Source organism: Tachysurus fulvidraco, chromosome 2, assembly GCF_022655615.1.
Source record: "Tachysurus fulvidraco isolate hzauxx_2018 chromosome 2, HZAU_PFXX_2.0, whole genome shotgun sequence".
NCBI classification, from domain to species: domain Eukaryota; kingdom Metazoa; phylum Chordata; class Actinopteri; order Siluriformes; family Bagridae; genus Tachysurus; species Tachysurus fulvidraco.
The window spans coordinates 38,060,429-38,073,179 of record NC_062519.1 but is presented as its reverse complement, the minus strand read 5'-3'; the positions used below and the strand labels follow the sequence as shown (position 1 = coordinate 38,073,179).

The 12,751-nt window shown below is 38.5% G+C and overlaps 1 protein-coding gene across 3 annotated transcripts in view; it reads right to left on the bottom strand.

Moving 5' to 3' along the window:
• Nucleotides 1-8,326, bottom strand: part of ano1a (anoctamin 1, calcium activated chloride channel a) — a 37,642-nt gene extending 29,316 nt beyond the window's left edge. For 2 of the 3 annotated variants that reach the window (XM_027153193.2, XM_027153194.2), the window contains exons 1-3: nt 6,708-7,071; nt 4,213-4,388; nt 1-195 (exon numbers count right to left, since the gene is read on the bottom strand). The exon at nt 1-195 is cut by the window's left edge and continues 111 nt beyond it. In XM_027153193.2, the coding sequence (XP_027008994.2) occupies nt 1-195; nt 4,213-4,388; nt 6,708-6,762 (426 nt within the window). In that variant the 5' untranslated portion in view covers nt 6,763-7,071. Of the gene's footprint in view, nt 196-4,212; nt 4,389-6,707; nt 7,072-8,059 lie in introns of those variants that run through there. The other variant, XM_027153195.2, reaches the window with a different exon arrangement.
• Nucleotides 8,327-12,751: the final 4,425 nt, after the last annotated feature.

Sequence of the window (12,751 nt, the reverse complement as noted above, 5' to 3'; positions counted from 1 at the left end):
CTTTTTGCGTTTCCCAATGCAGCAGCACAGGCAATCTTTCAGGCACTTAAAGAGGCTAAAGGTATGGAGACGAGTGAGGTGTAGTTTGTCTACATGGTAGGTTAGGATGTAATCGATGCGCCTCTGACCGTCCTGGAAATAGGGTCCTAGTTTGGAGTGCTGAGGCAACTTGTTCGTACTTTGACTGTTCAGAAGCTGTGGGCGGAAAGACAACATGGCCGGGTGAGAGAGTGTGGACAGAGGGAACGTGAAGAAATTAAAGGAGTCGTTTGTAAAATTGTAATGGAAAACCTTTACAATCCTCCAACCGACCCCATTGTCTGCTGTTAAATATATGTAATGTATAGCTTGTTAGGTTGCCTTTTAAGGAAATGTGGCAGAATTACACAGCTGTGTTAAGAAACTTCATTTAAAAATAAATAAATAAGTAAAAATTTTCTTTGTTAAAATTAAGGCAATTAAAACTCTGGATTTCTGATCGGAAACCCAAAGATCACCAAGCTGACGCTATTGGGCCCTTGAAAAAGGCCCTTAACTGTCTCTGCTTGAGGCACCCTGACTCTTACAAGCTTGTACATGCAAAGAAAGTATCAAGATATCACTGTGCTGTAATGTCTATGTGACAAAGAAAGGCTTCTTCATTCTGAGCTGTGAAAATATAAACAGAAGCCTGGAATGCAAATCATCCACTACTTAGCGTTCACCACCACATGACAGCTAACAACCAGGTTTACTAACTCATGTTTCCTCCATGACACAACATTCTGTCTTTTCAAACTGCTGCTCATGCTACATCACAGGGCAGTGAAACACACTTACATGAAAACGCTAGAAGACACTTTCTCCATACGCGAACTCATAGACGCTCACAATAGGCCAGATTGACGTGGAGAGAGTTACACCATCCTGCTAACTCAGACAACATGGCCAAGTTTCCTCTCTTAGACATATCCTTGAAAACAAAGTAACATGGAACTTTTAAAACCATAATCTGGGACTCTTCTCACCCCGGCAACAACCTCTTTGCTCTTTTGCCCTTCGGAAGGCGCTGTTGGTCTCTAAAAACACTTCCCACCGGACTCCTATGTAGTTTCTATACCCAAGAGCCATTATAGAAGTAAACTCCAGCTGATGGAGACATCACTATACTCAAAACACTCACAACATACAACTAGTAGATGTGCAATCTACTCTTCTTCCTAATAGCTATATATTCTTTCATTCTTCTCGTTTCTTTATTTTAATATATTTAACGTACATATCCGCTCAAATTTGTACTTGAACCTAAGTGTTGCAAATTCTCTACACAGTTGCTATTGTATATCTGTGTACAATTGCATTTCTTACCATCAGATCACATCTACACTATATCTGTTTACGTTGTATGTGTGTGTATGTGTGCACCTTTAACATGAGCGAGCCTTAATTTCATTGTGTTGCTGTTCAATTTCATTTCAACTCAATTCATTTTATTTGTATAGCGCTTTTAACAATTCACATGATCTCAAAACAGTTTTACAGAACTGTAAAAAAACAAACAAACAAACAAACAAACAAATATATACATAAATTTAAAGTTAAAAATTAATTGTAAAATAAGAATTTAAAATACAATATATCTCTAACATCTATCCTTAATGAGAAAGCCGGAGGCGACGGTGGCAAGGAAAAACTCCCTCAGGAAGAAACCTTAAGAGGAACCAGACTCAAGGGAACCTCATCTCAACCTCATTTGGGTGACACTGGACAGGTAATAATGTAAATGTAAATAATGTAATTTCTACACCAGTTTATAGTTTATGCAACCGAGAACTCCTGAGAAACTAAAGGGTCAGTGCACTCTTGCACTCTAAGTTCTCCACAGACCCAACATTAATTCCTTCCTGCCAAAGTCTTTATATGATCGTCGATGAAGACCCGACTATACAAGAAGGCATGACGGTCTCCGGGTGGCTCCATCCACAGCAATTCTATGAGTCACTGGCTTACCATGCAGATCAATCCCCAGCAATATTACCACCAGGTGACAAGACTCCAACCATCACAATAAAGAATAACAATCACAATAAAGTATTCTAAACTATTTTATCCTACATACAGACAAATTTCTCGAGGTCATCCTGAACTAGCTCTAATTAGATCTCCAAACAACATAGTGCCCTGTCTAGAAGTCGTCGTAGAAGCTTAACGTCCTATCCAAACACACACACAACATTTGACTTGGCCTCTACATGTGCAGGTCTTATATCTTATTTATTTAAGAGTGCACAAACCAACACTACTACTATTGGTTTAAGAGACGAGACTCCACAAACCAAGCCTGATGTTTAATCTGTAAATTATTTGTTTGCTTTGTTCATTAAGGTTTACTATGGCTCTAATTCATTTAACTACTAAACTATGTATAAAGGGTTACAGAATGTCCTTCATCCCCAATCCTTAATTTACAGAAGAAAACCTGTGGGGTGACAAAGAAATGAGCAATGTACTTATAATAGGTGTATGCTGACTGGTACTCTGAAGTCAATATTTGCCTCTGGATAATCAACTGTAATGATGCCTCTCACGACAGCTCAGGTCTATGAAAATGTCCTCACATCCATCAGAAAAGAAACATTTAACGTCTTGTCTCTTCTCCAGAGCTGAGCTTTTAGAAAGAAATCACATCACATTCTGTACTGAAACAAATGCTCACAATGTGGAAACAATGTGGGCAGGATCAGAATCAATTGCGTTTCTTATGAAATGCCTTTTTTTTTCTCCCCTGAACATGCTTTATATATTTATGACGCTTCCAGAAGATCGACTCCAAATGCATGACAAGAAATTGAGTTTTATGATTCATCGAGGGTTATAGAAGGAAGTGTAAGACCAATGGCCACAATCTTGCATCGTAAAATATAGATGAAAAACCCAGCCTTAAAAAGATTGAGCGTGAAATGACAATATTTTCAAAATGCTTTCCTTATGGGGAACATATGGAAGTCCAACGACGCTCGTCTCTTTATAGCTCCATCCGAAGAACAGTGATTTTGTGCATAAATGTACACCACTTTTTCCATTTTTTCATAACTTTGCACTCACTAAGAAAAACTGAGGGTCAAGCTAAGGAACTCATTATTTTTTCTTCATTGTATTCAGTTCTTTCATAAAAAGACGTTAATACAAAATCAAAGAAATTTTGTAATGTTCTGGTATTCAAATTTACAGAAGATTTTCTACAGGTTTGGGGCAAGACAAATATTTATATGACGTCGCAGGATGCATTCGGACAAAATCCTCTTTGATTCACATGCATGAATGCAGCTCTCATAGAAAGTAATTAGATGTGTGTCTTAATTGGTTTGTAAGTTTTGTTTGTGCAAAAAAACAAAAATCACAAAAAAAAAAGAAAAAAAAAAAGAAGATGCAGCTAAATCAAGCATCAACAATCACAAATAAATTCTTTAAAATCCCAGAAGGGGCTGCATATAAAGATAATAACCTAAGGAACGGTTATATTTAATCTTCCTTTATCCCAAAATGTCATTTTGGCTCACAGTGACCTACTTAAGCAAAGAAAAGTGGTCAGGTCGAAAGAGAGCCAAAAAAAAGAATGCAAACAAAAAAACAAAACTCGAATGCAAATCAAAAGGTGTGCCAGCAAGTATGCAAAAGATGGTGGAAAAAAGAAAATACAAAAATGGTGCAACTGAGGGCAGGGATAGGATGGGAAAAAAAAAAGACACGTTTGCATACAATACAATATTGACAGCGCAGTAAAAAATCTCTGAACTCTACTGACCAGGTGAAGCTCTTAGCATAGCTTAGCAAGACATAGCAGCTTCTCTGGATTATTCTGGGAATACTGGGTGTGAGAATGGAATAATGCTTGTATGTGCACAGTCATTCACACTCAGTCAGGGGCAATTTATCATAAACCAATCCAAGTACTAGCAGATTTTAGGGAGGCGGAAAAAAAACCCCTGAGACTCTGGAGGAAACCAAAATCAACAGGGACAGAACATGTACTGTACACGCACAGAATCTCTGTAGATGGCTCAGAACTGGCAGCAGCGCTCATAAAAAAAAACCACATCAGCAAATAGTCTTTCTGCATTAGTTTGAATTGCAAATGAGTCAGACATTCAACATTCAAAGCAATAAAGAAAAAACCCCGAAAGAATGTGTGATTTTTCAAAATTCCAGAGTACATCTCTAGAGTTCACTTACATCGTCTTCAGCGTATATGATGTCCCCGCTGTTTTTGGAACTCCGGACAAAGGATCCGGAGGATCCTTTGTCCTTCGTCGGGACAGAATCGTACATGTCGTTCCGCCACATCTCGTCTTCCTCTTCCAGCTCAGAGAGCTGTTCCTCTGTGCTGCTCTGAACCAAGCACGTTTCACCTGACAAGAGAAGAAGCAACATATTAATTAACTACAATGACACGTTCCAGTGTACCGGACATACAGAGTGCTAATCAGAGACACTGCTGAAGTCACTCCAGCCTACCAGGCAACAGAGAAAAAGCATCTTCATAGACATCACAGTGTTCAGACTCAAATAACAGGTCTATACTCTATACTTATGCGACATGTAAGATGACGCAAGAACAGTTTGTGAATTTTCTTTGTCTAATGTTACTGTCAAAATACATCCTTTTAAAGGACATGTAAAAGTAACTACAGTTTTCATTTAAGTTACTGTACACATTTTCGCACATATGCTAATTCTAAATGTGGACTGATAATGTGACCCGCCGCACAAGCTCAAGTTCAAACCCAGGAGTCTTGAGTGGTGAAGCAGTAAAGCTCCCATTACTGATTAATCCTTTTTCAAAGCCTTAAACATTACATTTTTTTTAGAGACCATAACAGGCATCTCAGTTTTCCCTTTAATTAAAATTAAACCAAACAATATTATTTGGAGCAATAAAGAGAAGAGTGGCTTTAACTCTTTCTAATAAAGTCCAATAAATGTAATTTGCACCTGTTTTTTTGGATCCACCAAAAAAAAAAAAAAAAAAAGAGGGCTATTTTATTTCCACTATTTTATTTCCACATTTTATTTTTTTTTTAATCTTCAAAGTAAATCATGATATTAAACACATTTCTGCTCTGTGAGATACCCCAAGTGTTCTAAAATGTTATCTAAAATGTAAAGATGTTTATCTTCAACCACTAAAATTCTGTTTAAGCTTATCAACAGAGGGGAAAAACACACGTCTCACTCTGAAAGCCAACAGAATACTGACTCAATTTAGATCGTTAAATCCTGAGACCTGGTATTAAAAATGTTAAAATGTCTGATTTCTTAAAGTTTCCATATTTGCTTGCATTTCTAAACTAATCCTCCATAAATGTTCTGGAGTTAAAAGCTCAGGCTTTGGTCAGTTCACTCAAATCATTGGCAATTCATTTGACTCCCAAACTTACAGCTGGGATTAGAAAAATAATTTACAATTGATTTTTTGCACTTTAAATTGTGTTTCAATTTTACTCCCCAGCCCTGCTTCAGTGCTACAATACCGGTTTACTTTCAGAAGTTTAAAAAAAAAAACAACCAACAACCAGAAAGATCAGTCTGTTTAACATAAAGACACCTATATACACCTTAGAACAGAGAAATTATTGATGTCGTTAACAGGTGGGTGTACCAGCCACGATGATTCAACTGTTTGCTGGAATGCATTGTGCATTTTTTTGCAAGTTTGATTCATTAGTATTGTGGAATTTATTACAACTGTGTCTAACAAATATATTTCTCTACAATGAGTTAGAAATTATATATATCACAGTGTGTTACCATTTTGAGCATTTTTTGACCAAAAAATTTACATTGCCTGATCTTTTTATATTTTCACTATGTGAAAGGGGCGGGGGGGGGGGGGGGGGGGTTCCAAAACTAGCATTTTGGTATAAATACAAAGTAGTATCAGACTTATTTAACAAAGTTAATGCGCATACCTTGCTCTGGTCATGAATGGAAACCTAACGTGTTCCTCAAAGTACAGTACAAAACAAGGAACCCTCTCCTTCCTCTTCCTCCTCCTCCTCATTTATACAATATGTATTTCAATGATTTTACAATGTAAGATACACACTGAACAATAAGCAAATGATCAGTCACTGAGAGTACTAACGCCAGCAGAAAACATTTTAGATGTGTAATATCGACCCCAATCTGGCAACAATGGTAACTAGGGAATCCCTCAAAGTGTTGTCTGTCGCCTGCGCAGTGAAACGCGCTCCGAGGATTTGTGCGCTCTTTACAGTCACGCTTACACTCATCATTACTCTTAAACAGTACGTGACTTAACCAAAAACGCCCTTTCTTTACGTTGTAAAAGTGTGAGTCTTTTAACAGTCCAATGATTCGTGTTGGCTGCGGCAGCTGATTACACTATCAACAGATTATCACGTACACACATGCATCAGAAAGCCCCAGTGTTGAACGAATGTGTGGAATGATAAACTAGGATCTATTTAGACTCCTGAATTTTTGGGGACAAACTACAGTGTGCTTCAATTCTACATGACATCGTGCACAGATTGCACATGGCATGCGTCCTGGGGCGACAACTTTAAAAATAGATGGATGGACGGATGGATAGATGGATAGATGGATAGATAGATAGATAGATAGATAGATAGATAGATAGATAGATAGATAGATAGACCGACCAAAATAACAGGCAGAAACGACGTGCACTACTTCGAACTCACCCGACTGAGCATCTCCACTATCCCTGGCAGAATTTGCATCACCTTCAGTCTCCATCAATGCGCGCTAGTCAAATATATCTATTAAAATGAATATGGAGCTTGCTTTTCAGAATGAGGAAACTGGTGAGTGAGTGTCTAATCCTATGCCAGTCTTCACCATCTGCCACTATCAGAGAGTCACAGGGTGCTCACACACACGTATCTCAAACACTGAGGCGGTGGGGAATGGATGAGCAAAGCACTGGACGATCCACCCACGAAATACGGTTTTATACAACAGCTAAACATCGCTTTGGACCACAATGAGCACGCACGAACGTGAGGATGAAAAAAATAATTCAATAAAAGCATCTCTCTCGAGGAAGCTCACGCGCGCGCGCGCGCGCACACACACACACACACACACACACACACACACACACACACACACACACACACACACAGATCACCCGAACTGAAGTTAATCCAACAGCAAGATCATTTCTTTCTTCTTTTGTCACAAAGCAACAATCCTGATAAAGCTCGTAAACAAAGCATGCAATGAATGTTATGATCCTAAAGTCTGATCTCTCATACACATCTCCTTATGCGTCTGCGTTTGGACAAACATCATCATTTATCCGTGATTATTTCACATGGTTATGTAAGCCGCTTAGTCAGAATGTGGAGCGCGTTGGGTACGTTTCTTGGCAATGTGCATTGCACTGCACATTCCATTTATTAAAACGACTGATATCTCAGAGTTTATTAGAATATGACACTTTACATTATGGACATTTGTTTTTGGATAGCTGCACACTTGCTTTAACTAAATAAAAGTCAGTGGGAGAGTACCTGGTCCACTCATTATTTTATATCAATGTAGTTCAAATATTTTATACGTAATTGAACAGTTAAAAAATATGTGAATTCTCAAAAAAAAAAAAAAAAATCCACAAGAGGGAGCTATGCACTAAATTCCTCGTCAGCAAAAAGTTTGTAAATAGACCCAAAATATATTTTTTAAACCATATTAACTATATTTACCATATGGGTTTTTTTTTGTTTTTTTTTTTGCTTTTATGGTCAGAAAAGTCCTATTTACGCATTGATTTTTTGTTTGCATTTGTGTATGGTTTGCAGCTCGTGCCATTACAACTCCGAAAACTTCACCCTTAGACTTGTACACTATTGCACTTCACTATGGAGCTGTACCTGTCCTGTAAAATACGCATCTGCGTAAACCCGATGATGAAAAAGCACATCTAAAATCTAGGCTACACAATGTCAGTGGGAACACGAGCTTCACCCAAATTACAGAAACATACATAAACAGAAAAAAGTGCCATGTAGAATAAGGGAATTTTGCTTACGTGTAGGTTAAAAGGAGGAAGAGTTTGCGTCGGGAATCTACTTGTGTGAATCTGCGCCGTGTGCTGACTCTTGACTCTCAGGTGTGTGTGTGGGTTAAAAAACAGAAAAGAAAGCCTACCTGTTGTGCTGCTTGCATAAAGCACGCCCTACTGCTCATTAACGGAAATGCAAAATACAAGGAATACCAAACCCACACATATTTTTAAAAGGGCTACTTTTGCTTTTAAGAAGAAACTTAACCTGAACACAAAGTGAAACACCAAAAGAAACACCAGACACATTTCAAAGCTTCCTTTGACAGCAATCATGTAGAGACTTGCTTAGCATGCCGGGTGCATACCTGCATACAGGCTGTGGCTGTCAACTACTAACCCCTTAAAAAAGGGGGGGAATAAAAGTGTTATTTGATGGTGCTGAAAATATTTGCAGTGATGAAAATGAACCAGAATAATTCCCACCATATTCGGAGTGTGTATGGTAAGGATGTTTGGTATGAAGCAGACTGGATTGCCTGTTAGACACCTTGCCTGAGGATAATAAGTCATTTGGTCACTTTCTATAGTGTGCCAAAAATAAATAAATAAAAAAATCAGTCAATCTCAGGAAAGAAACAAAAAGCAGCACAGATGTAAAATGTAGGAATGTTATGTAAAAAAATGAAACAAACAAAACAAACAATAATATATATATTCTAGGAAAGGGGAAAGAGGTGCATAGCTACAGTCAAACCTGATACTTTGGGCTAAAACTCATTTTTTCAACCCATTCACCCTCATGAGTAAACCAAACATGCAGGTTCACTAGGAACTAGGAATGGGAATCTCCCTCAAAGAGTATTTTTTTTCCTACAGCTGTTATGAATATGAAAGACCTGTCTGCCTTTCTGTCTTTCACCTGTCAGAATAAAAGCTAAAAATTACACTGACAATGTTCAGTGCAGCTACATACGATTGCCAACGCATGAGGAATTCTATTCATGGACTCTCAGATACACTTCCAGTCCTTTATCCTTAAAAGGATTTGATTGTATAGAGAGAGATTCCAAACCTGCGAAGATGTGTGAGCAGAATGAGTGACATGCCTTAGCTAGCTCGTCATACAGACATTGTTAATTACCTTAAGGTTTCTTAAACACATACAGTATTGCACTGTAACATGACATCCTCATTCCCAGGACAGGTGTGGGCAGTTGCTAAGATGTGGCCACACCCCTGACCTTGTTTTATTTGAGAGCATACAGTAGTGTGGATTGTTTTGGGTGTTGGATATCTTTTTTTTATTTATGTTTTTTAGCAGTGTGTAAAGTTTTTTTTTTTTGCTTTCATTTTCTTGCACAGAATACAGGACTCAGCTGAATATACCCGGTTTAAAGCTATGCGAGTTCAGGCTTTTAATATAACATCTCACATACAATCGGTATAAAATGATTCCAGTAAAATCTTCGCCAAGTTCTAGAACAGACTGTGAAATAAGATGTTCTCCATATCAGTATATATGCTAAAGATCCTCTAATGATAGACTTGATAAACACAAAAATGTTTCAGAGTAAGCTTGAGATAATGGTTATATTTTTTGTCTCTGTTAACTTGAGCTGATGTTTAGATCTTGTCATTTCTATTAGCATATCCGTAGCATCCTTCTATTTGTGGATTTTAGATGAGCGTCATAGTAGCAGTCACACTCTGAAAACTTTGACACTCCCAGAACTGGCAGTTGCACTGAATTGCACTGGGGAACATAGTATTCAATCCAAGACAGCCAAGCTGACTGCAAGAATTCATGAATAAATTCTTCTGTTATGCTCTGTGATTTTTGTCAGAGAGAAAAAAAAAGTATAAGGCTGAAATAAAAACCCTGATAAAACCCAGACCGGTTTCCTACTCCCTGTTGAAAAATAGCATCATAACAACATTGTGCTTCCACCACCATGCTTTACTGTATGGACTTCAGTGATCATATAACATTTTAATCACACACAACGTACTCCATTAAACTAATTACATGACTGACTTTTTAGTAGTCTGTAAACTCTATTTAGTATCTTCTGATCTTCGAGGCTGCGATAGAGTTTACTGGTATAAGTGCCATCTTATTGGTGTATAGCTGCTGATGTATAATAAGATCATGAAGCAGCTCACGTTACATAGCATCCACACAGGACATTCTATAGGTTAACCGATTTCATTTATTAGACATTGTTTGCTCTTTCACACTGTGTGACTGTGTACCACTTTGTACGGTCAAATTTACATGATTTGGCCACTATTCAGAAAATTGTTGACAACAGAAAAATCATGCTGTCTGCTCAGGCTTAATACCTTTGTATATAAAATTGTGACGTGCACGTAAAGGCAGACATCCCAAAATTTTGGCGACGTAGCATCCATCGTTACCGTCAAGCTACGTTCAATAGGCCCGGTTTCACTAGTGTATTACCGAGGCTTGTTAGGCCGTGGACAGGCGTATCGCCTCACAGTCACCTTCCTCTCGTAGCCAAGGTCTGGCTGAGTAACAAGACCTGTGACTCACCTTTCTCACACAAAAGCAAGGGGTCCAAACATGGCCCCAATTGTACAGTAGGTCATTGAAACCAACTTCTCAATATATAAGGGTTCAAAGACCCAACTTCAAGCTTTAAGAGCCTTAATTCTGAAACACTGCCATTTGACCTGACGTAACTCTAGGGGCCCAAACATAACGTGGCTCAATTAGGCATCCCACCTGGAGATACGTTTGTGGCGTGACTCAAAAATCAACATATCAAATGTGTATTATATACTAGAAAGTAGAAGGGGTAGAGCTTAGTCATTATGTGAGCTCTGTATTGCCTTGCAAAATAAAAACATATAGTGTATAATATATTCACATAAGAAAACCTTTTCAGTTACAAAAGTCTGCTTAAGTTTACAAAAACGGACTACGGTCATCAGACATTAAATGTCAGCTCTTTAAGCACACCAACTGTCATATGTCGTTAACTTATCATCCCACTTTCTAGTTTGTTCTTTATTTAAAACAATATATTTCCTCTGTAATTACCCACTCTTTAGAAAGACTGACAGTTATCTAACAGGTTTTTCTCTATCTATTCATAAAGCCATCCACAATTGCTAACAAAAAATGGTTATACTCCTACGAAACCCAAAACTATAGAGGACACATCACACAGCAGACACATCTAACAATGCTGTCTAAAACTGGCTGATAGGGAAAAGGTATTACGTGCCTTCACTGGCGTTTCACCGACAGCAAAGACCTGGAAAGAATTTCTAAACGACTATCAGAAGCTTTATTTGAAAGACAAATTAGCTGCAGGAAATGGAGGTAAAGATTTTTAGGAAAAGTCTAAAAAAAGGCTAACATACAACATGCGAATGCACGAGTAACAAAATCTGCATATTTGGAGTGAGCTTTAAAAAGTACACACTGTACACAAGCGGAGATTTGTTTGTCGTTAAAGCTCCAGCGTGCCTAGGGTGCTGTTTTACTCGTGGCACACCCGGCACGCATGTTTTGTGACCTACGATATGAGACCATTGATCTGAAGCTCCTCCAGGACTCTGGCAACAAACCTGGTTTACAGTTTCAACACACAAAACAACATGTGAATAAAATACATATGATCTGTGAAATTTAGTTCAATGTTATGTGAGAAAATTATGCAGTTAACAAAAGAACTGTACTTTTGTCAGTTATTTTGCTAAGGTTTGCTAATAATCTGCTAATATGATTTGATAATATGGTTTGCTAAAGGAACACATACTGTGCATCATGTGGTATCAGAATTAGCTTTATTGCCAGGCATGTTTTCACATGCGAGGAATTTGTTTTAGTGACAGAAGCTCCACAGTGTAACAGAATGACATATACAGTATAGACGAATTTGTATGTACACATTTACAGGTGTGAAATGTGCAGGTAAAATATACATATAGAAATATGGGCAATTTGTATGTACACATGCAATTTTGAAATGTGCAATTGAAGTAAACTAAACAGTATAGACAATATGTATGTATGTACGTACGTACAGGTGTGCAAGCATGAAATGTGCAATTGAGGTATACATAGTACAAATGTGCAAGTGTGAAATATTAGGTGTTGTGTGTTCCATGGTGTTAATTGTTCATCAGATGGATTGCTTGAGGGAAGAAACTGTTCCTATGTCTGGTCGTTCTGGTGCTCGGGGCTCTGTAGCATCGGCCAGATGGCAATAGTTTAAAGAGGGAGTGAGCTGGATGTGAGGGGTCCAGAGTGATTGACTTTGCCCTTTTGCTCACTCTGGAGGAGTACAGGTCTTGGAGAGTGGGGAGAGTTGTGCCAATGATTCGCTCAGCAGTCCGGACTGTAGGATTTGGTGGCTGAGCTGAACCAAACAGTCACAGAGGTGCAGAGGATGGATTCAATGATTGCAGTGTAGAACTGTTTTAGCAGATCCTGTGGCAGGTTGAACTTTTTCAGCTGATGAAGGAAGTACAACCTCTGCTGAGCCTGTTTCACAATGGAGTCTATGTGAATGTCCCACTTCAGGTCCTGGGAGATTGAGGTTCCCAGGAATCTGAATGACTCCACTGCTGTCACAATCCTGTCCATGATGGTAAGTGGGGGGAGAGCAGGGGGGTTTCTCCTGAAGTCCACGATCATCTCCACTGTCTTGAGCGTGTTCAGCTCCAGGTTGTTAAGGCCGCAAC